The sequence below is a fragment of the Calliopsis andreniformis genome, unplaced genomic scaffold, assembly GCF_051401765.1.
Source record: "Calliopsis andreniformis isolate RMS-2024a unplaced genomic scaffold, iyCalAndr_principal scaffold0048, whole genome shotgun sequence".
In the NCBI taxonomy this organism is placed as follows: domain Eukaryota; kingdom Metazoa; phylum Arthropoda; class Insecta; order Hymenoptera; family Andrenidae; genus Calliopsis; species Calliopsis andreniformis.
This window is the reverse complement of record NW_027480457.1, coordinates 3,108,332-3,134,039: the sequence shown is the minus strand read 5'-3', so window position 1 is coordinate 3,134,039 and position 25,708 is coordinate 3,108,332. Positions and strand designations below refer to the sequence as shown.

Below are 25,708 nucleotides of genomic sequence, written 5' to 3'. Positions count from 1 at the left end.
TAATTTCAATTCATTTAAACATTTTTTGCCTTGGTCCGTCAAAATTAAAAAAATAAACATTAACGTTTCCGTACTTTTTACCGATTACAGCAACTAATACGTCCAATTTTCGTTCATTCATTATGAAATAAGTATTCTTGTACAGTTTTCAATGTTTTAATACACAGTAAAATAACGTACAATGCTTTTTATTTTTTTTTACTAGGGCATTACTTTACTAAACCGGCATTTTTAAATTCTTTTTCCTCGTTTTTTATTTTTCACAACTTCGATAATTAATTTGAAAATCTGAAAGAATTCTATAATATGTGTCGCGATAGCTAACGTGCTCCTGATTTTTTTCATAATTTTCCATCTATTAGTTTAAGAGAAATTGAGCAATAACATAGAGATCTTGAGTTTCTTGTACAAGACTCGAGCACAGCAAGTAGTGAACGCTACGCGTAGCCTGTGTCCTGTTACCGGACAGCCGTCCGTCCGCTATAGGCGCTCTCTGATTGGTCGATGTTTTTCAATAATAACTCCTTAACGAAGGCTCGGAAGAAATTTTCGCTAAGGAAAAAGTTGCTTAGAATTACCCCAGGACACTTATTCTTAAACATCCTGTATATCCTCAAAATCACAAAATCCTCTGAACAGTCATTTGCAAACTCAACTGGTTTACCGTCTTGTGCAGTAGCATATAGACTTTACATGCCTATATATACGGTAAAATAACCGACTCAATCACATTTTGACATTTGGTTTCGTCAGTGGCCAGAACGGCAACCGTATTCGTTACATCTTGAAGTGATTCAATAATAAATCTGAATCGATGTCTAGTAGCGGGGTCAGTCAGTCAATTTATTTTTTTATTCATTAATTGTATCTGTTAGAGAGTACGACCAGTCTGTATGAAATGGAGAAAATAAATACGGACTTATTAATAACTCTAGTGGAACAAAGGCTCGCTATATGAGACTCGCTATATGAAAATTAGGCACATATAAAGATATGAATTTAGAAGAATCTGCATGGAGAAAAATATATTAACATAATTGTGTGAATGCTGCCTTATTATCGATTTAGCAAAATTACCGAATCAGTCAAAATCGCATCGTGTAAACAAGCTGTTTAGAATCCTTGGCAAATATGGTCAACTCGAACGATTCTGGTCACATCTACACTTTCTATCTCTCTCTCTCTCTCTCTCTCGCTCTCTCGTTCAATGACTCCCGTGTAAGAAAGAGATAAATAATATCGATACGACCAGATTCGTCTGAACTGGGTATATGTACATATTTTTTCCCCGTCATCACATCACATTACCTACATAAGGTACCTTACTGTGAACCTTGTCCAACATCCGGATCATACTCCCATCAAATTGACTAATAAGAACAAAAAAGACATAACTGAAAGATATATACTAAAAAAATTATCATCCCAATACAAATTAGAATATTTTGAATTTATATTACAAATTAAAACGAAATGTTTTGTAAGAAAAATATAAAAAATAATTACAAATTGACCTAGCATCTTATTTAAAAAATCACTGATCGAAGATAAGAACATGATGATTTTAAAAATTTCGTTTTAAATGATCTTTAATTTTGTGTGTGAATAATAATATGAATGTACTATCAAAAAAATTTGAATACAAAAAATACTGTTAGTGATTACAGAGTAATAAAGCAAAATGTATGTTATACTGATTACAAATAATTCTAATAGAGTTTCTCTACGTTGTTTACAATAATTTTTAAAAGAGTTATGGTTCCCTTTACAAATTAAAATAAATAATGACATATAAAATTTCAAAGTTTTGTTACGTTTCTTTATACTTATCCAATTCTATTATTTACAGTCTTGGATCTTAAACTTTTAATTGTAAATTTACCTTTAGTGTCGTGTGTCTACTATTATTCATAATTACATACTCACTATCTCTCTCTTTCTCTCTCTCTCTCTGTGAATAATAAGGAACGAGTAAAAACTCTGTAACAATGATTCATTTAGTGTATTTCAAGAACTTACGTTTACCAGTCGATGATATCATAGCCGGTAGAGATAACCGAAATACTTGAAACATTGTATAATCACATATGAAAATTAAGATAATGGTTTAACGATCCTGAAGTTCGTCTCAAAATTAAAAATAACACAATGGTGAAAGTAAATATTTAACAAAAATGTGCTTTTTAAATTGACTTCTAATAAGATAAAAAAAAGTACACTGCTAATATTATTCCGCGATATGATATTGTAAACAGTAATGAATTGTACTTCTTAAATAACTAAATTAACATAATAGGTAAGTTTGTAAAACTACTTTAAAACTATCATAATTACTTAAATAAGTTATTTAGTAAGTTAAATAATTAATTAAATACGACCCAAATTCAAATAACCTAAAATCGGCTCAACACGGAACATGTTAATGAAATGTTTCTCAATTTAGGTACATATGTATATACATGATCACTCAAACAATTTTGGTCGCATTGACATTCCCTGTCCCTCACTCTCTCTTATTTAGTCACTGAGAGAGAGAGAGAGAGAGAGAGAGAGAGAGAGAGAGAGAGAGATTACGCTTCTGGAAAAAAAGCGGCAAATGGTAAAACAGTTCTTCCTTTATTATTTCTTGCTTTAGATTGTATAATTATCTTAATTTTTTCATTTCTTACTGAACCCTTAATTGTTCACTAAGAGTGCGACAGACTCCACATGATGTGATTTTGTTTGATCCCCTCATTTATATATGAACAAATTTGTTATGAAGGTTGCAAATCTATGACATACCTGGTTTTTATATTATAATTAACACCGTAATAATCTTTATCAAGATCTTTGTAACTTAAAATTGGGTGTCCATAGTTGAAGGATAATTATACTTTACATTAAAGGTTGTCATATTTACTTATAGCACTTATCAGACTTGTCGATTAATGTTTAATATACCCAGATGAGATTACCTAATTAGCCACGTTAGTATAATAAATTAAAGTAAGATAGAATATCATAATTTATATCTAAGTAGAATTAAAACCTTCATTAACAGAAATATAATAATCAAATATTTAAGATTTTTAAATCACAATAAAAAACATCTAACATATTAAGATAATGTCAATAATAAAAGTTCATATATGATTATATAAATGAATACGCTATATTTATTTTCTGTATAATAGTATCTCATCTTATATCAATTCTACGAATGTACCAATCTTATATTTAATATTATACTGAGTAATAAATTTGTATAATGCTACAATATTATTTCAATTTCATTTTTGTATTTTCTCTAAGAAGAATTTCTATGTCATATGATTTAATTTTATACTATAAAATTCGAGAACTTTAAGGTACAAAATTTACTGGCATAAATGTATAATACTAATAATTAGTAACATTATGAAGTTATTTTAGACAGACTGCACTTTTATATCAACTTTTTTTTTAGACAACACGTTCAATGTCATGATGCAATCAGTTAGTCGTCAGTGACGTCATCGTCTAAACTCGCTGTGAAAGACGTTCAACCAAAAACGTCATAAATATTCGAGTTGAAAAGAGAAGTAGTTATCGCATAAGGCATAACGCATGTGAGTTTGTAACTGTGCAACTTCACCTAGAGTAGTAACTATTTTATATTGATCAAATGAATGTACCAAATATTGAAAAGTTTCGCTAAAAAAGAGCAGCATTTAAACAAACGGTAATAAATACAAAGTTTGATAGATTTGATTCAAATAAATCATCATTAGAAATTATTATTAATAAGACTACTAGAAATAAAAAACCTGAAATTTGTATTAATTTGTCTAAACATTTTATTTTATATATTATACTATATGGAAATTGACATTATATTTGTAAAACTTGTTTGCTTCTGGCTTCTTGCACTTTCCATTTATTTTTTTTTAATATAAAAATGTTGAGATCAAACTTGTTCTAAATTTTTCGAATATAGGATGTTCCATTTTAAGCTTCCTAGGCAAATATCTCGGAAAGGTATGAAAGATATGAAAAAGTTTTAGGTAAAAATTGTACGATATCAAGGAGGACAGATCTATCAGAAGAAGCTTACAATAGTCAATATCGAATTTTTAAATTGAAACTTATATTCTCTACAGTACATTATTATAGCTGATATCGAAACGTTTTCAAAACACTACTAATATGCGTCCTCAAAGTAAGGTTGTTTCAGGCATTAAGATCAATGCCAAGGTCATATCAACTTTGAGGGCTAATACCTTGAAAATGATTTATGCTAAAGCCATGTTTAAGTGGTGTTTCAAAAGCTTCTCGATGTCAACTATAATAATATGCTGTAAAAAATATAGGTTTCAATTTCAATTAAAGAATTCAACCTTGACTTTTGTAGACTCGTGCAAGGAAATTGCAACGTCAAATAAAAGACAGTAAAATCTTTTCTGCTAAAATATTTTTTCATATGAAGATATTTATTTAGAGATAAGGATACATCCTGTATGTACGTATATAGATTACGGAAATTTTGTTACATGTATACATACTATATACATACGTAAATTTAAATAAATATCTATATAGGTGTAGCTTTAATATAAAATGTGATGTGGTTTATATGAAATTTGAGTTGAGAGGGAAAGGGAGATGGGGCTAAGTCGTCACTTTGCTGATTTCAAAGTTATTTCATAAATATGCTATCACGATGTAATCCACACAGTTCATATCAATCTAATCATAACTTATCTCAAAAGAGGAAGGACTTCTGCGGTTTTGTGGTTTGCATAGTACAACTACATCGTTTTCGATGTATTTCGAAAAATACAAATATTCAAATATTTAATATCGGAATAGAAATATTTCGATTTCGATTTCGATGTGATCTTTTCGACGAGCAAAGACGCTAATACGAGAAAACTGGATTACTATAGAAAGAAATGCCACTGGCTAAGAGTGGGTTAGTAGAACCCTTCTGCAGGTATAAATGACATCATACGGACGGATAGGAACCTGTTGATTTTATTTTTATGTCTCGGTCAGCCAGCGACATGGTCAACCAACAGCTCATTGTAACGTTACGTTTGACCATATTATTCTAGAAAAAAGCTTATTTAAAATAAAACTTCAAAGAATATGGCCATATCAGAATTGAAACTACTTTATTATGTTTATTTTAAAAATAATGTGAACAAAGTAACTATTTTTTATTAAAATCAAATAAATAATTTCCAAATAACTGTATATTTGAGTTAATTTATATTTTATTCAAATAAAATAACAGGTAATCGCACCATAAGAGGTTATAGTGAAATTATCTGTCATGCTATTTAAGTAAAAGACGTCCGTGTGTGGTGTATTTACCTTAGTAGCAAATGAAAAACAACTTTTCACAGATCTTCACCGAGCTAAACTAAAACAATGATAACAATCTTCATCGCTAGTATATTCAAACAGTGTTTATATACTATATATATTATATTTATTATTGGGTTATACATATACATACACACTTATGCATATATCTCATTGCGTCAAACATTTACAAAGATCGCAGAGAAGATTAAATGAAACAAGAAATATAGTAAACTGTTCAATTTGCATTCGTCTTACAGAAATAAATGCTGAAGCGAGTAGTAGATTTTCGATGAATCAGAGACATTGAGATAGGTTCTTGACCTAGATCTTTCAGCTGTTCGAGAAAGTGTGTATGTGTATAGAAGGTGCTTACGATTCTCAAAGTAGCAATCTGCAACTGTAAGGAACGGGTTACCAAAGTTTTTTACCTGACATTACATACAGCGATTATCACTTGAAATCCTACATACGTATGTACATTTTACGATTTAGCCGTTTTCTTCATAAAACATAAATAATTGAAATCCATACCGAAACATGGAGTTTAATGTATTTCATATGTAATAAAAATTTTAATAGCATTAAATCAATTTAATACAACTTGTAATTATGTATAAAACTTACAATTAATTATCAACATAAGTAGAACTGATAGATCCTTTAGTTTTGTTTTATTTAATATTGGCTAGAAATGATTAAAGATAATTGAATTAATTATCGTATAGTAGTATTAAGTATCGTATACGTTCTGTTTGCTTTTCATGTTGTTTTGTCAGAAAAGTAGTCCAGTTACCAAAAACAACAATAGTGTCAAATGTACAATAAAATGATATGAAGACGAGGATCGATTATTAAACAAGTAAACGAAATACAAAAATTGAATTTGAGGAATTAACGTTGAATATCCAAAGAAATTAAATATCATTCAAAGATTAGTGTGTCTAAATTAGCATCGGTTGTTAAAAAATAATTAAATGAAGGTGAAAGTAAGGATATTAAATTACTACTTAATACTATGTAAAACTATTTATGTTACTGAACACTATTAAAATTTTTGTCATATTATTACTATTATTAATTAAAGCATGTATGATTTTAAGTAATAATCAGTGTAGATTAGCTATTCTCTTTTTTACAAATCCTTTGAATTGTTAAACTATGGAGAATACAAGAATCGTATAAGGTATTCATCCGTGTCTTATTTCAAGATATCTGTGAAATAATAAAACTATTGATACAATTTATCCACATCTATATTTGACACATTTTATGTAATATAGATATAGTTACGAACTCTGTTACAGTTTTTAGTCTTTTGATCTTCAGAAACTATGCAATATGAAAAAAGCTGAGTAAGTATAGACATAAACACATCGTAGTTTTATAAAAACTTATACCACTGCTTGTGTGTAGTCAGTGATATTGAACTTTTCTATTTCAATACCACACATTTTGCTAGCAACGCGTTTAATCAGAATTTAAATACGTACTTTCAAAATAGTCGACGAAAATGAAATTTCGAATTCTCCAACAAAAGATTACATATTATATTGGATTATTTCGACGTGCGTTATAAAAAATATCATGTCTCACTCGTCTTACGAAAAGCAGCATATTTCAATAATACATTTAATCTCTTATTACAAAGATCACATTTGAACATTTGTAAATAAAAAAATAGGGGAAAATACATTTAATGGCTTTAATAAAAGTGACTGTGAGCAATTGAACATATCTTATTACCACGTAGTCCCCATGTAAGAGGTGGTTTTTGAGTCTCTCTAATATATCACTGTCAAAAAGGATAGGACACTTTAGATCCTGCAGCAAACGATTTAGTAATAAATAATTATTTATAAATTATTTATATTACATTTTATACTATTTTTGTATTAACTAATATTTATACAAATAGCAGTATAGGAAAAAATGATTCATACAATACTAGATGTATCACCAGATTCCATCTCTAACTATCAAAATGTGATATTTTTCGTCTATATAAACAAAACATGTTACTGCACATGATAGATCACTTAAGTATGTAAGTTTTCATAGCAAATAAAAAAAGTATGCTTCTTTTCGTAGACAGCCTTTTAAATGTAAGTATTCCTTTTTATCATTACAAGTGAAATATGCTACTTTTCGTTTGAAATCATTGCAGCGTATTAATTTTCGTGGCAAAAGATGATGGTAGGCTTTCTATGGTATTAAATCGTACAAATGTGATTTTCTTGCATAATATATAGAATTATATCGAAGGCAAAGACAAGTGAAATGTGTTCCTTTTCGTAACGCACGTACATTTATATTGACCCTATTTCAATATACATTTTATTTTAACTCATACCTTTTGTTCTTTATTAAATATTTAAATATGTTTAGAATATTTTATGTTACATCTATTTTGTAAACACTGACTTTAATTCTATGAAGGTTAATCTTTGAAAACAGGAAGAGAAAGAGTATATACAAACAATACAGTTTAGAAGCTGTTTATAGTGATTGATCTCTGTAAATGAAACTTTAGGAGTGAAATATAGATTTACCTTTGATATAAATTTCTGAATAAACGATAAACGTTAAAATGTGTAAAACGATATGAATTCACTTACCGATATTAACGATTCTAATTCCTTCGTCGTCCAAAAACTTTAAAGCCACTGACACATTTTCTAATTTCTGTGATCTAAAAATCGGCTTCTTATTATGTTTCGGGAGTTGTTTCTGTGCGAGCACTTCGATTAAACTTATCAATCTGAGACCGTCTGACAAGTCGAATTCTAGGTCATCGATATTTTTGTTAATTACTTTCAGCTTCTCATTTGCCCACCTCGTAAATGTATTTTGTTGTATTCGTTTCCACTGCGCATCCTCTAACAAATCTTGTTCGAACATGTCGACGTCCTCCTCCTCTGCCTGTTCGTACTTGACTGACTTATCGTTCTCGCACATTTTATCGGCTGGTTCACTCCTGTGAAACAACATTGGACTATTGGTTTGGTGAACACGATGGTGATGGAATTTGCTTCGTGTGCGTTAACATGTCTGCGCAGTCCCCCCCACCCCCTGACACATCACCATCGTTTCTTAATAATCGCAACTCTCCTTTTCATCGAAATACAGATTTGTTCGTTCGTTCATTCGCTTTTACTTTTTCCTTTTCGTCTTTGTTTATCTATCAATTAATTTATTACGTACGTAATACATTATATATATATATTAATTATCCATATTATAATTATGATAGCGAAGATGTTGTGAAGAATATAAATATAAGTATTATCTCATATGAACATGAGAATGTAATTTCATTTGACATAACTTCAATCAGTTTTTATGATGAAATAGAAGTACAGAAACAAGTAAGGATCAAATGATAGCACATTTGTTGAAAAACCCGCATCAATAAAAAAATTTACTAATTTTGTTATAAACAAAATTATATACATCTCTATGGAAACAAATGATTGCCAGTATGAAAAATGACGGAGGTACAATCAGACACTAAAATTTAAGTCAAGTTGATAAATTCATTTCTTCATGCCATTTTTTAAACATATTTGCTATCATCCGGTGTCTATCCATTTCTATGTATGATTCTATTTCTTCACAGGCAACTGAAGCTATGTTAAACTAAATTACTTTCTTATAGGGGTACGAGCCAACATTTACTTTTTCACTACGAAAGTGTGATTTTCACTATAACAGTGTGATCATTTAAAGAACTATTTCCTATTTTCGCTCTATGTATTTTCCATTTCATTTATTTCTTTATAACTTTCCCATCGTATCTATGATAAACAATTCACATACAGAATAATCCTTTATTGACATTTAATTTTGATTGGTACAAAGATTTTGTATATAGGTGTATTATTGTAGAGAGTGTATCACTTCTTAAAGAGATACTGTTTTCTCATACGCTATTAAGCTATTTTCGAAGAATTGTAACCATTAACCTGAATAACGGGTGCAACAAAATAATGGGACATGCTATAGTGTTTAATTCAATGCTTAGTTTCACTAAACGACAGTGGAAAGATCAAGTTCTAACACTAAAAATTATTAGAGAGAATTACTATAATTATTATGTTTTATAATTACTATGCAACATAATTTGTTACAATAATGAGTAAGTAATCAGTAATCGCGGATTGATGATTAACTCTTCAGTCATCCTCAAGAGGTTTTGGCTGTCGCTCATTATTCAATAAAAAATTATTAACAAAACGTGTATGAAAAATATAACACTTATTTCCAGGATTAATGTGTGGAATGGCGAAATATATGTACATGTATTGTATATGAATAAAAATATGTACAACACAATTTATTTAGTTCCACAAGTAAAGCAGTACAACATTTACCAAAATAATATTTTATTTTTCGAAAATACTAATTGTACAGTTGGCATGGAATAGCCCATACGCGTAACAAAGGACAAACCGAGATTAAAACTCCTGAGAAGAAAAACAACGACATATGCACGGCAGATAAAGAAGAATTCTTATTTCTACCAAATGATGTAGTTATAAGTACTGACAAAATTGTAAAAAATTGTTTTCATTCAAATAATATTAAAGTTTACCATGGCCGACAAGGTAACTGGAGTTAAATATAAGCAACAGATACAGTTTGTATGGGGACAATTAATTCGTAATATGTATCGAGGTAGAAAGTAATTTAATTCCTCGTAAGAATTAAAAATCGCAATTAAGGAAGGTTGGGATTCCATTCCAAGAAAATTTTTTCAGAGTAATTTAAACAATGGCCGTTTTCTCATATATTACTAAGAAAAAAGTACATTTCATACATCTCTATACAAAATCTTTGTACTGATTATTATTTCAAGAAACACGAAAAATCCAGGAGTGTCCCATTACCTTATCGCGGAGTGTAGAGTTTCGTTACTTTCTACCATCTAGTAATTTCAAATGATACATTATTTATGCTTATATAGTGTGCCACTGTTTTAGAAAAAGGGTTGTTTCAGAAATATCAAGGTTAATTGCATTTTATTAAATGGAATCGTACATATTTTTATACAAGTACTCTAATCTGTTAAGTCAACGTGTTTGGATTTACATTGTGTCAATACTGAACAGTGAACAGTGTCGTGTTTGAGAAAGTCACGTTGTTACAGACTCTTTATTGAAAGTTGAAAGACAGTCCGGTTTCTTAACTAAATTGGGACCAAGGAATCCATCTTTTTCTCGCATCTCGTCTAGAGAAGATCTGGTATAGAAAATATATCAATTGATATATGTGAAATTATACGGTTCTATGACTCAGAAAGTTACGCATTTACAAACGGGCGATTGTATGTAAAAAGATAAGAAAAAATACAAAAGAGAATTTGTTTTTGAAAAAATCAAATTCGAAAATCCACTTCCACAGTTACGGTTAATAAATATGTGTCGTCGAACAACGTCGATACGCGACTTTTTCTAATGTTTCATTTACATGAGCTGTCAGTCTATAGTGTAGGTATTGGAAATTTGAATCAATTAATACGACGCATCTATTACACATCAATTAGACAAGTACGATTTTGTATACAACAACGAGATCAACTGTTTCAGTAATTCTGTACTTGATATAACAAAATGTTGCCGACTAAATCTTTTCTTCGTGTCTTTTCTTAAGAATAGTTATTTGTAAATTGTACATCGTTCGATTAGCTGTAATTGTTTACATATGGAGCGGATTTTCAAACTCGATTTTCTCGAAAATTAAACCTCAAATGTACAAGTTATATTCAGTTTCTTTACGGATTCTTTTACAAAAACTCATCTGGAGGCTGTTTGTACATATCTTTCGGATTTACTCTGTACCTATGTGGAGCAAAATGAAGATTTTGAATTTATTCACTACTCAATATAGACATCATTTCAAAAAATGTAATAGTGCTTTATGAAATTTTATTCATTTTCTACTGCTTCAAAGCTATAGCTCAGTTCGGAGATACAAAGCACCTTATATTAACAAATGTAAACCAATTATCTTTTCAAATACTGTTCGTGTTAGAATAGGTTTTAAATAAATTTCAGAACGAAAACGTATCGAAAGTAGTGTGAATGACACCAATGATTGAAACACTTAGGAATGAGCAGAAATATACACAACAACCACATTTTGTAGGATCATACCGTTTTCTAAGTGCAATGATGCACGTATATCCAACAATTGCATTATCTTATTATTTTACGTAAAAAAATATTGGGATAAAGTGATAAAAAATGGTCAGCCTACGTAATATTTTAAATAAATGTCTAATCTATTTGAGTAGATAAATGTTTATTTAATTCGAACATTTAAACACGCACTCACAGTAAGTATTCACACTATTATTCATTTTTGACATTATAACTCGGACACGAAAGATGTCTACAAACATTGACAGTAGAGCTACTACAGGTAGTAGCCACTAATGCGATCATTCTTTTTGCAATTGCAGCCTTTATGAATACTGTGAATCTGTGAATATTGAAAAACATGCAAAAAATATATCCGTGAATATATCACCGTATAGCTCTACTTATTGAAATTGAACGACTTTTTTTCAAATTGTCTTTTAACATCTTATTTTTTTCTCAAAAGTTATATCCCTGAAGAAAATCAGTTGACTGATATTGCACCAGCGCGAGAGCACTATCACAAATCAAGTTTTCAATTTTCATTTAATTATGTGGAGGGTCTTCTGATATGTACGTTTACTATCATGTTTAGTTTCAAGCAATAGATGTTTTAATTAATTTTAGGTAACATTTGTAAAGAGAAATTTCCTTTTTGCGTTTTTCAAGAATTTATGTTTTTAAGCTATGACATAGCAGGTACTATTTTGGTAGTAAAAACAATTGTAATTTATCCAAACATAAACTGTACAACATTTTGCATCAAATGTTAGATATCTTGAACAAAAAAAGTTCATATAAAACTGTAAGTTAATGAAATAAAATTCTTAAATGTAATCACAAATGAAAAATATTCAAATATTTATGAAAATTATACGGATAAACCATACATCTATTTTACCGTAGTTACTAAGAAACCTACATATGTTTCCGAAAGATTATTGAAATAGATCTCAATTGCATTACTTTAGCGGATAAAATTTCAAGCATTTGTTATAGTGCCAAATTGTCACTTACATGTTTTATCGTCAGTCCTCCGGAGTATATTTTTACTAAAGAATTATATTGTGTTCTATTAAATGTTTAAAGTTGTAAAATAAATTTAATTATAACTTCTTTTTGATATATTTATATACATAATACAAAATTTTACTCACAAGAAGAAATAACACATGTTTTTCTTATACAGAATTGAATCAAACTTTGTATTCCAACACGAAAATTTCCTACCTTTGCTAGATTTTTAAAGGTAAAACCTCTAATTAAAGATAAAAGTTATACAATGTAGAGAATGCATAATGCATACATACATACATACATATAGGTTATATATCAATGTATAAATATCTAGAAAATATAAAAAATCCTTAAAAAAATAGAAATCTAAAAAACGTTCTAATACGAATAGTTAAAAATCTAGCAATGAAAGGAACTTTCAACCAGTGCTTTTCATTTATGTTGACATATAAGAAAAGCGTACTTATTAAATTTGATTATAGAATACTGACACATAAATTGTGCATTAACATACTAATAACTACATATATTTCACTTCTTACTGTTGCAAATAATACTTTAAAGATTACAAAAATTACCGACTATGAAAAGAAATAAAGTATCGATAAAATTAAAGTGAACATAGAGGTATAATTATTAGATTATTAAATCCCCAAATATTATACAAATGCTCCACTACCTTATTTGCAAATCGAAACGAAGCCGCTAATAAAGTTCTACGGATGAAAATGTTAAAGCCACACTAAGAATTGCTCCCCAAGTGCAATTCACACTTTTACACACTCCGAATACTACAAAACACAATTGCACAGAAAGTTTTTTTACGAAAAGGAGAAAAAAGAGGAATATGTAATTCTTTGAACTGTTCACTGCGATTTACGATAGTTTACTGACGTTTGTACGGCCACCGAATTTGGAAGAGAGGGGAAACATACCGCACGAACTCCAAGAATAGTTCGCTATCGTCTTCGAAAGCCTCCTACTCTGATGAGCAAAGAACTATATATATACACTCCGATCTGTCTTTCTTGTACTTCATAGTTAGGGTTCATTTCTGTTCCTGTTGTTCGCAGCATCTTTGTAGTTTTTTGTTTTATCTTATGTTATCTGTATGATTTTAACCCTTTGTAGGCAAATTTACTTTTTCATATTTCGCAGGCAAACTGGATCGCTTGTGCTAAAATTTAATTCTGTTTGCAGTTTTAGGATTTCAAACGCTCTAACAAAATTTCTGAGTATTTATCAAAATTTATACAAAGAGTATACAATTGTTTATTAAATAAAATGTTTAGAACTGCTTTTAATAATAATAAAAATTTGAAATAAAAAACACACCAGTAGTCACAAAAATTTATGCACGGTTGTATATTTAAGACTATAACCTTTTATCAAATCACAAAAATATTTGGTAGAGCCAATAGTAAATAGTATCTAAAACGTACAATTAGTTACCTTTATGTAGAAAATTTTATACTAATTTGTACATTCAAAAAATATGCTGATTGCATGATTATTTTTTAAATCATTTATTGATGTAAAAATTACATAAATATAGAAGAATGAGATAAAAATTATATTTATATTGCACAATTGTTACACAACGCGACTGTTGCTTTTTATTGTAACACTGGTGCTGACGCTCTTGTAAATAATAACACAACCCCTTTAACACTTCTGTCAGTCATTTTTGAATTTGTAAAAATACTTTCTTCATGTTCGAAAAGTTTATTTTATTAATATGTATTCAATAAATAACAATAAGATCGAAAAATTTCAAATACACTTGTGAAAGGATTGATGTCGTCGGTAAAGTGGATCAGTGACAGCATAGGTGTAACTTTGATGTCATGATGTTCAAGATCAAATTGACGTAGGCCAGCGTTCTTTAAAGTGCGTCTATACCAGAGTTTGTTAACTGTTTGCGAACAGTATGCAAATTAAATTTCTTAGATATGGTCTGTTTCTGTATTTGTTCGCCTACTGTTCTTATAAGGGAACATGCCGAATGAACAATAGTCGATTTTAATCGAATTTCGCCAATAAGTAGTTCTCATAAAAATATTTGACATGTATTTTTTTAGCTGCCATTGTACATATTGAAGGGGTGAAATCAGCCCTCAAAGTTGGGGGTGTGAAACATATTTTGTTGAATATGTTGGAAACTATTAGAGATAGAAACTTGGTTCAAAAAGAAATTTTGTATATTTTTCACAAAGTCAGCTATAAAAATGATAGAAAAATTCATTTATTTAAGAAATTGATTAAAAAATAGTACTTTTTTGATGATTTTTCTAGTTAAATGTTTATCTATTTTCTTGAACATTTGTGTACGAGAAGTATACAGGGTGTTTCTGAAGAGTACGGGATAAACTTAAGGGGTGATTCTAGAGACCAAAATAAGACAAAAATCAAGAATAACCATTTCGCGTTTGAGGCTTCTTTTGTTAGTTATAAGCGTTTAAATATCTGGTGGAAAGCACCAGAAATGAACCCGCGCGGATGTCTCAAGCAGTGGTTGCCCAAACACCAGTACCGCAGTGACGTAAGCGAGGGGAGAGATCGCTAACTGTCGAACAGCTGATCGGAAATGTTACGACACTCGACAAAGCTGCAGGATATCCAAAATTCAGTTAAAATTGACGAATATAATTGAATATTAATAATCTTGTCTATTCGTTGCAATCCATAAGCCAACTCAAAACACTCACTATGAGATAGAAACAGTTAATATGTCGACCTTCATGTAAACTGTCTGTTCACTTCACACATTTACACATCACGATTCCTTCATCCGCGCATATCGAAACAGCATAGAAGGGTATCATTGAGTAACACTAAACCTGCCTACTCTTTACAATCCAGACGGCAAGTCAATATACGCTCTATGAAATTTCGGAGTAGAAAGGGTTAATCTGTCCACTCTCCGATTAATCTTCTGGTCCAAATTCACACGGGTCATTCCACGCGAAATCGGGCACGTTTCGGAGCAAGTTCTTGTAATTTGCTCAAATTTGAATATGTTGTACTCTTTAACGATATTTAAACGTACCCTAAAGGATTTTTCAAAATTCTGAAAATTGTCGATTTTACAGCTGTTTGAAGTTAAGTGCTACCTTTTTTTTAAAAAATTATAGCTATTGAACTAGTAAGCAGATGGAGATGAGCTTTATGGTGCTTATAGAGAAAACATTGAAGTTTGTAAAAAAAATTATTTAATTTAAAAAAACTTGTTTTTTAATCATCTTTTTTGCAATTATTTTAAACAAATGCAGGTTTCTAAAATGATGCGCGATTTTAAAAATCTGAAAAAAAAGGAGAATATAGTTTGATCCTTCCCCTTGATGGACAAACTTTCAAAAAGATGGACATTTTAAAATTGGCCCTGTGAAAATTGCTGAAAGTTGACGCTGCGTCAAGTCGCACTGCTGTGGCGGGCGCGTCGTCGCTGGCAGCCTACTCGTGTCCAGCGGACGAACGTGCGTTATTATTTGCGATCAAGGCGGCAAATATTGGTAATTCACTCTTTGTCAATGATACTTATTGACAAGTTCACATTCATTTTTGCCATGTGAAGTTGCAAAAAAGTGCCATTCTGCATTAATACCAAAATCTTCGAAATGAAAGCTAGGATTTAAGAGATTATATTTATGTTTTCAAGAATAAGACGAAGATTGAGTTACCAATATTTATTGATTGCATTAAACCTTGCAAATGCTCGGAGATAATGTAGAGTAATGTTGGGTGAAGTCGCCTTGATTCCAAATAATAACGCACGTTCGCCCGCTGGAGTCGAGTAGGCTGCCAGCGACGACGCGCCCGCCACAGCAGTGCGACTCGACGCAGCGTCAACTTTCGGCAATTTTCACAGGGCCAATTTTAAAATGTCCATCTTTTTGAAAGTTTGTCCATCAAGGGGAAGGATCAAACTATATTCTCCTTTTTTTTCAGATTTTTAAAATCGCGCATCATCTTAAAAACCTGCATTTGTTTAAAATAATTGCAAAAAAGATGATTAAAAAACAGGTTTTTTTAAATGAAATAATTTTTTTTACAAACTTCAATGTTTTCTCTATAAGCACCGTAAAGCTCATCTCCATCCGCTTACTAGTTCAATAACTATAATTTTTTAAAAAAAAGGTAGCACTTAACTTCAAACAGCTGTAAACTCGACAATTTTCAAAATTTTGAAAAATCCTTTAGGGCACGTTTAAATATCGTTAAAGACTACAACATATTCAAATTTGAGCAAATTACAAGAACTTGCTCCGAAACGTGCCCGATTTCGCGTGGAATGACCCACACACGAAAAAACTGCACGTACATATTACTAGAAGTCTTGACTTCAAAGAACTAAATTTGTAGGAAAACTCGGCACGTATAACGAATATTCGCATAAACGTTCGATGCGAAGGTTGGTCGAACAACTGACTGCTACTTCTTCAAAAACTCGTCGAGGACCTTCCACATTCACCTGGTGTTGAAAGATACCAGGGTCTTTCCCCAAAGGCGCTTAGCTTTACTGAAAGTTTAAACTCTCTGAAAACTGAGTCGATGCACAAAAGAGGTTTTTCAATGTTTGGCATTCAAATTGCTGGCTTTACCGATGTCTCTAAACAAAATTAAACTATCTACATGAATTCAATCACGCTCGGCGTTTACGCCTATTGCATTAATCGCCAGCAGTGACTACTTTCCTGGACAAGTGTTACCATCTTTTTCGAATACAGTTTCAAAATTACAGATTTTGTGTTATCGGTCAAAGATATTTTTGGAGGAATGCCGTTAAAAGTCTAAACCGCAAATTCACAAAGCCAGTCAGTAGCTAGTATACAAAACGTGTTTGCTGGTCGTCTCAACCGTGTCATAAACTCAGGCGACACCAGATGCCTGGGTCATGAATTATCTGTGCACTGCGTTGTGCATAACACGCGGGGTGTCAGCCATCTGAGGGATACCTGTTATAACGTCCCTAAAGTGATGCTACGTTGTCCATGGAAGAGCAGCTTTCCAATGGACAAAAGGTGAGGGTTCTTGTGATATACGGTTAAGGAGTTGAAATCCAAAGCTTAGATCTTTTTTAACAAAATTTATTTAATAAAAACCTATTCTAATGCTAACTTCAATACAACTAATACCTACTGTAACCTAGTTGAATATTAATAGAACTTATAAAATGGTTATATATTATATGTGGTTGTATCAAAGTGAGGTTAGATCATTAGACATCTATAGAATGTTCAGTAGCGCAAGGGTCTATGTCTACCATTGGCTATATACCTAACTGGAGTGCGTACTGCGGAGGGGCGGCCGTCCAGGACAGGCAAGAACTGGGGTGATGCTATTGCAGTCTAACCATGCAGGCACGTATGTGTCGTCGTTTCAGTACCCCCTCTACAGTACAGCAATTGGTAAGAGAGGGATAATAGGAAGAACAAGGACAGATTCACCCCAGTTCGGATCTCTCGCTTTGACCTCCCTCTCTCCTTCTTTTTCTTACAGGAGTCCGCACTCCAGTTAGGCATATAGCTCAATGACGTCTACACGCTTTATGAGCGTTAGGCTCTAGACGGAACGCAGGGTAAGAGTGCGTACGAGCGTGGGTGCGCGTGTGTGCGCGCAAAGGGTCTTGTTTCGTATGCTCTGGTCGCTGCCAAAGCTATAGGTGGCTATAACCTCGGAACGGTTTCAAGTCTTCGGGAAACAATTAACCCTTGCTTGAATTGTCTAAGTATCCGTAAGCCTTTCGTTATCCAGGTTATATGAGTCGCTACCCTAGAGAAAATACTCTTCAGGAGCGGCCTGGATATCCGTTAGACTGAGAACGGCTTCTAGCGCTTGTTAACAGGCGACTCGCCTGCTTTATGGCAAGTGTGAACCATAACCTTAAAGGAGCATCACAATTACTTTTATTTGCTAGAACGGTCGCTACCTCTAAAGGAACGGTCTCGATCTTTGGATGAGTACCTCAGCTCCTTCTCAGATCTTCGTCTTCTCGCAACTCGATGCCAGAGAGAAGTGTCTCTTGCTACTTTTGCAGCTCCTTATATACCCGAGAATCGGAGTTTGCGCATGCGTAATGTCTTATTTCTAATGGCGCACTTATTCTCATCGTAAATGAAACCGTACGACATACGTTATATTTATATTAAAATATAATTGAAACCTATAATATATGACATAAAATAAAGTACAAAAATATCAATTTAGTATTTAATCTAATAGAATATGCTCTAATAAATAATAGGACAATATTAATAGAAAGAGAGAAGAATAAATACAACGAAAGAGAGAGGGTGGAGAGGGGGTAGGGGGAGAGGGGGTAGGGGGAGAGGGGGTGGGGAGAGAGGGGGAGAGAGAGAGAGAGATATGGGGAATGTTAGAGGCAGATACAGTAAGGTAGAGCGAGATGGAGACGGAGTAGGCCGTGGGGCGTTACACTGGTTACCTGTACTGTATCTACAAATCCACAACACACTCATAAGGAAAGTTCAGTGAGTGTTAATTGCCGATATTAATAAAAACGAATTGTTTATAAAAATTCAATTTTACCCCCGTTTTTTCAAAATGTTTTTTTAAACCATCTTATAGGTCTTGAAAAACAGTAAAACTTTTGTATGCAACACTTTTTTATAGCGCTTATACTTTGTGAGTTATAAGCACCGAAATGAAAAGGGCGGCTTGGATTAAAGTGGTAGTTTCTCCCTTAAAGGTGCGTATGGGCAGCTACTTTGTACGGCAAAATTCGTAGGCAGGATCATAAAATAATTGTACAAAATTTCGTTAAAATCGGTGATTAACACTCACCGAACTTCCCTTGTCAGAAGAGTATCATGTCTACGGCAATCGCTTATGAAGATCCAAACAGAATTTCGGAATAGACTTATTTGAAAATGAATGTCAAATTCATTTTAACCCGTTCACATTTTTTCACGAGTTCGACTCATACACTTTGTATGATGCGTCGTATGATGCGAAAGCTAGGGGCTTTCCTGGAAATAACCGGTCACGCACTATCTGCGCATGTTTGATTGTTCATTACTTATTTGTTGTATTATTATTCGATGGAAACTACGGGAAGTTGGCGAGCTTCTTCCATTAAGAACAGATAAGGGTGGGTTTCAGAGGATAACTTGGATGAAATGAGTTTACATCGCAAGTCAATATCCTTAACAGGTACTTAAAAATGTGATTATTATAAAGAAGTGTTACTGACTGAGAGTGGATTAGTAGATCTAGAGTGGAATGGTCCTTACAGCTTTTTCCGTTAGATACTGAAGCTGTGATAAAATAACCATAACATACATTTTTCGAAGAGGAAGGGGGAGAGAGAGAGATTGATTTAAAAGAACACTAGAAATAACATTAAAATACACAATTCCGGTTGCAATTCGTTCTCAATTTATGTAGTGAGAATTTATGTGACAATATATGCGATATGAAATCGTGAAAAAAATTCAAATTATTTTTATAGATATTTTCAATTAAAATATTTTGAAATGTTCTCAAAATACATTTATAAGTAAATATTAATCATTATTGCATGGTAAAAATTAAAAAAGAATATAATCATGAATAGAGAAAATAATGGGCCTAAAGAGTGGCTTTAACCTGCGATTAAAAAGTACGCAGCATGTTGACAGGAGAACGCTCTGTGGTTGCACCACTGACTCTGTTGGGAAAATACCATCGATATTCCAAAATACAACGCGCTCAGCATAGTTTTTATCGGATGAGTTTATTTATTTTCTGTAATTCATGTTATTTTCCTGATTATAAAAGTATTGAACATTCCACAAAACACTTGTCTAGGATACTAGTAATAACAATATGTATTTACTGTAAAAATATGAGTGTAGTTCCGCGATTGCGTTAATGCAAAATCCGCATTTTTTGACATTCTTTTGCATTTTTCTATTTTTCACAGCTTCAATTATTGATTTTAAAATTTCAAAAAATTCTACAACATATATCTTGATATTTGAAATATCTGTGATTTTTTGTCGAATTTTTTATTCAATAAAGTACGAGTAATTTTCAAAAAACGTGATTTTCTGTTTACTCCCATTATTCCCTGGTCACTACATGTGCAACATGATAAAAAGCAAGGCTCGGTCGCAGGACGCAACATCGAAATAGTTAAAGAGATTAGAATACAATTGATGTATTTATACCTCGGCGCGGCGACGAATTAGGCTCAACGAAACATTCGTTGACCAAATGTTTGAGGGCAAAAGAGTTTCCCCAACTCGCTTTTTAACAACGGGCAATTTCATATTTCATCCGTCCGAATGCATCGAAAGGACTTCAATGGTAAGCCCGACGCGACCTCGCGACTTTCAGTTTCTGGTACTGATGGCTCCTTCAAAATTGCAGGGCAATACCTGCGATCATAAACGGCCACATCTGCGAAACACTCGTTACAGTATCCTACACTAATCCAATATGCCTTTGCTTTTCCCCATAAATTTGCGTACGACTTTTTCTACCCGAAGAAGAGACTACCAACTCCACTAAGAAAAATGAACCGAGGAAGATCCAACCTCGTTGGTAACAACTAACAAATCAAATTCGGGTATTTCGACGAAGCTACACCCCGAGAAGTCGTGCTGGAGGAATGTGAGGGCACGAGGAAAGAGACTTCGGAAAAAATAGCCAGTATCGATCGTAATATCGCCGCCGAACTGTGTAACATCTTGTTTTTATTTACGGAATGCCATGTCATTGCAGACGTTACGCCACAAAATGTTTCAAAATACCTAATCCACGACCGTGGAGTTTTTAATTCAGTGCGCTCCACGGTTGTCGGTCGTTAAAAGGTTAAGTGTTCATTTGGTGAAATGATCAGTGTTAGTGACCGCGAAGTGTTGTAAATGCAAGATGGCTTCTTGTGGTGTTGTATACCTGCGATTAGCAGACCCTGTGCTGTGCGTGCATCACCCCCCAACGACCGGAATCGGCACAGTGACCCAGTAGAGCAAGTGTTCAAGCAACAGGTGAATTCCTCTTCGAATGAATGAGTTTTACCGATAGTAATTACGTGTCTACTTACCATCTAATAAAGGGTACAATCGAATGAGACAGTCATATTATTAATCTCAATTTATTTAACCATTTTTTGCTTTGGTCCGTCACTATTAAAGAAATAAAAACCGATGTTTCCGTACTTTTTACCGATTACAGCAACTAATACGTCCAATTTTCGTTCATTCCTTATGAAATAAGTAGTACTGTACAATTTTCAATGTTTTGATACACAGTAAAATAATGTATAATCCGTAGGCACTATGAAAACGTTGCTTTTTGTTTTTTACTATGTCGTATCGAGTTAAGAAATATGAAAAAAATGTTTCTGATATTTATGTATTAAATTAATATGATCACAGATCCGGTTTTGCTCCAATACTAAATCGGCATTTTTAAACTCTTTTTCTTCGTTTTTTATTTTTTTTTAAATCTGAAAAAATTTCATAATATATGCCGCGATAACTAACGTGTCCCTGATTTTTTTTACAATTTTTCAACTATTTAAGAGAAATTGGACAATAACGTAGAGATCTTGAGTTTCTTGTACAAGACTCGAACACAGTGAGAGCGAACGCTATGTGTAGCTTATGTACCGCCACTGATCGGCTGAACGCTCACTATCTGCGTTCTCTGATTGATCGATGTTTTTCGTTAATAACTCGTTAACAAAGTTTCAGAGAACATTTTTGCAAAGAGAAATGTTGTTTAGAATCGCTGCAGGAATCTCCCGTTAACGGCTTCGCCACCTTATGTGGGACACCCTGTATAATTAGTTTCATTAAATAAATTTTCATATTTCTTACACACCAAAATAAATGAGAATTATTAAAAGGAAAAACTGAATTAGTATATAAATACTTTGGTCGATAAGAAATCTAAGAAAAGTATTTATGATACTTCAGATAATCTGTTTCTGCAGCTCAGTCCAGAAGCCGGTGGCTATAAATGTGTATATTTTATTTGATAAGTAATCACTGTAAATAACATTCTAAGTATAAATGTATGTGTTTCGAATTCATAACAGTGATTGTGATTTGTAAATGATTTCGAATATTCATCAGTCGAGTAATTTCTGTTATATTTCATTGAAGTGTTACAATTGAGGTTAAACATGTTACGAATAGCCAGTCGAAATTCGTTATTTTCTATCCAAATGTTAAGAAAAATATCCAAACATAATGCTAAACAAAGAAGAAATTTGAATTTACTTGAATATCAAAGTAAAGAATTACTGAGAGATTGCGGAGTCTCCGTACAAAATTTTGCCATTGTTGATGATTTGGATAAAACAAATTCTGCATTAGAAAAATTACGTTAGTATCTCTAGTTATTTACATAAATTTATTATTTATTATTGCAATCTTATAGTGTAAAAAAACTCATAAAATATTAAGTTTTGGAAGCAATTATAGTATCCTATAATTGAATACATTACTGGTACATTGTTGGTTTTATCATTGCTGACATATATTTGTGAATATACACCAAAAATATGCACTTTTAGTTTTCTCACAAAATGGAATTGATAATTATTTGTTTTTATTTGATTTACAAGCATAATTATAAAGTGAAATGATGCTTTTATTTCTAAATTATTATTATTATTACTGATAAATACTTTTATTTATTTTTTTATTTTATTCATAAATAAATTATATGAATTAATAAAGATTGTGAACATAATTATTTCTATCAGTCATTTATATTAGAAATTAATTAAGGATCATTTAGTTTCACTGATTGTAATATACGTATGTTACTATTGTTATTACTTATGCTAATATTATAAATTATTATACATATTTTGCAAGATTATAATATTGTAATATTGTCAAAAGTAAAAAAGATATGTAATTCTATTTTATTTGTTTTGATAGATCCAGGTGAATATGTTATAAAAGCCCAAGTGTTAGCTGGTGGTCGTGGAAAAGGATGGTTTGATAATGGTTTTAAAGGTGGTGTACACCTCACCAAAGAGTAAGTTTGAGAGTGTATCAGTGAAAGTATATTCGTAACTTACCGTGATTCTTGTTAATAGTCGCAAAGCAGTCATAAATATTGTGAAAAGCATGTTGGGTCATCGTCTTATTACGAAACAAACTTCAAAAGATGGCATATTGGTACAAAAGATTATGATAGCAGAATCTGTACATATTGCACGTGAAACATATGTTTGTATTCTTATGGATAGACAGCATAATGGCCCAGTATTAATTGCTTCACCAGCTGGTGGCATGGATATTGAAACAGTTGCTCAAGAAAGTCCAGAATTAATCAAAACTGTGCCACTTGATATATATCATGGCATTGATGACGATATTGCTAAAGATGTTAGCACTTTCCTGGGTTTTGAGGACCCCACTGTATTACAAAAAGCTATATTTGAGCTAAAAAATTTATGGAAACTATTTGTAGATATTGATGCTTTACAAGTTGAAATTAATCCATTGGTTGAGACTACAGATAAGGAAGTTATAGCAGTAGATGCAAAAATTGCATTTGATGATAATGCACAATTCAGGCAGCAAGATTTATTTGCTTTAGAAGACAATAATGAAAAAGATCCTAGAGAAGCAGATGCATCGAAATTCAATTTGAATTATATTGGTATGGATGGCAACATAGGCTGTTTAGGTACAGTATATGATAATTTTTTGAATATTTGAAAGAAGAAATATACATATGTAAACGAAATCTTATTTTTTTTTCTTGATAAAAATTTATATTGCGTTTAGTTAACGGTGCTGGTTTAGCAATGGCTACCATGGATATAATTAAATTAAATGGAGGATCTCCAGCAAATTTCTTGGATGTGGGTGGAGGTGTAAAAGAAGATCAGGTTTATCAAGCTTTTAGAATTCTAAGTGAAGGTATGTATTGTGTACATATGATATATATAATATATTTTTATTATAATTAGTTACCTTTGTAATATAATATATATTATATAGGATAATATAATATGTTGGTATTTCATTATTCACAGTTTTTGTTGCTTTAAGTTTGTCAAATATTAATTTCCAAATGAATATTATTTTAAATATATTTTTTCATTATGATTATTAATATTTCCAGATCCGAAAGTAAAAGTAATCCTCGTAAATGTATTTGGTGGTATTGTGAACTGTACTACAATAGCAAAAGGAATCATTACAGCATCTCGTAACTTATCTCTTAATATTCCACTTGTTGTCAGGTTGGAAGGTAACTATTTTAAATGTTTCCTTTTAGATGAATAAAATAGTCTTATTATCTTTATAATATATGTATTCCTTAATTTTTTTCAGTAAGAAATTTAATATGTAATTCTTTTTGATTAGGTACTAATGTACAAGAAGCAAAAAGACTTCTCACAGAAAGTGGTTTGCCAATTGTCACAGCGAATAATTTAGACGAAGCAGCAAGAAAAGCAGTTGTTTCTGTAAAAACATAAAATTGACATTTTTATGTTATTCTGCATTTTATTAACATCCAAATATAATTTAGAAAACTTGTAAACTTCTTCTACGATTACATCATTTTTCTTCTATTTTTTAAACAGTTTTTTTTATTTTATCTCTGGTATAAGATTATTCATTAAGTAGTACATGCTTTTATTATACGAAGTTTCATCGCAACCTGAGATCATTTTGATCTCTCATTATGTGTATTTTTAATTACTTTTATTGTTTTTGTTTTTAATTTTTTAAATATATTCGCAAAAGGATAAATAATTCAATTGAAATGTATATAATACATTATTTATAATTTGTTAACTTAATGTTGTGTTACTTTATTACATTTTTGCTTAATGATATTCTTTCAAGTTATTATAAGTTATTATTATAAATTCAGGCTGCGGATCTTTATGCATTTATGACAAATTTCGGTATGCAAAAACATACAAATTCCATATAATGAACGAAATTGTACATAATACCGTAAGCTGAATACACTTTGTTGTATTTGAAGGGTAAAACAAATCTGTAATTAAATTGCACTTCCCTAATTGTATTTATAAAAATGAGAATTAACATAACCATCCGCAGTGTAGTTATCATCATGGTGTACAGTATTGTTTTGTACACTTAAGGGGAAATAAATGTTTGCACCGCTGTAGAATACGTGCATCTGTCTCATTTTAGTACACTTCAATGATTTGATGTACTCTATTTTTTTATTTCGTTTTTACCATTTGAAAGAATTTGAACAACTTCAAA

The 25,708-nt window shown here is 31.5% G+C and overlaps 2 protein-coding genes across 5 annotated transcripts in view; one reads left to right on the top strand and one right to left on the bottom strand.

Moving 5' to 3' along the window:
* Cher (filamin A protein cher) overlaps window positions 1-13,346 on the bottom strand; it is a 206,614-nt gene extending 193,268 nt beyond the window's left edge. For all 3 annotated transcript variants that reach the window (XM_076391756.1, XM_076391755.1, XM_076391757.1), the window contains exons 1-2: window positions 13,165-13,346; window positions 7,947-8,305 (exon numbers count right to left, since the gene is read on the bottom strand). In XM_076391756.1, coding sequence (XP_076247871.1) covers window positions 7,947-8,286 — 340 coding nt within the window. In that variant the 5' untranslated portion in view covers window positions 8,287-8,305; window positions 13,165-13,346. The remainder of the gene's footprint in view (window positions 1-7,946; window positions 8,306-13,164) is intronic.
* Window positions 3,567-25,011, top strand: LOC143187538 (succinate--CoA ligase [GDP-forming] subunit beta, mitochondrial-like). 2 transcript variants are annotated; one of them, XM_076391764.1, is made up of 6 exons: window positions 3,567-3,590; window positions 23,387-23,486; window positions 23,548-24,143; window positions 24,245-24,379; window positions 24,585-24,713; window positions 24,830-25,011. In XM_076391764.1, the coding sequence occupies exons 3-6, from the start codon at window positions 23,579-23,581 to the stop codon at window positions 24,940-24,942; spliced, it is 942 nt and encodes a 313-aa protein (XP_076247879.1). In that variant the 5' UTR covers window positions 3,567-3,590; window positions 23,387-23,486; window positions 23,548-23,578; the 3' UTR covers window positions 24,943-25,011. The 2 variants fall into 2 exon arrangements, with proteins under 2 accessions (XP_076247879.1, XP_076247878.1); XM_076391763.1 differs by lacking the exon at window positions 3,567-3,590 and adding an exon at window positions 22,453-22,822.
* Window positions 25,012-25,708: the final 697 nt, after the last annotated feature.

Coding starts and splice junctions, on each gene's coding strand:
- LOC143187538 (XM_076391763.1), top strand. CDS start 22,621: ATGTTACGAATAGCCAGTCGAAATTCGTTATTTTCTATCCAAATGTTA. Junction 22,823..23,386: donor TTCTGCATTAGAAAAATTAC/GTTAGTATCTCT, acceptor TTGTTTTGATAG/ATCCAGGTGAATATGTTATA. Junction 23,487..23,547: donor GGTGTACACCTCACCAAAGA/GTAAGTTTGAGA, acceptor TCTTGTTAATAG/TCGCAAAGCAGTCATAAATA.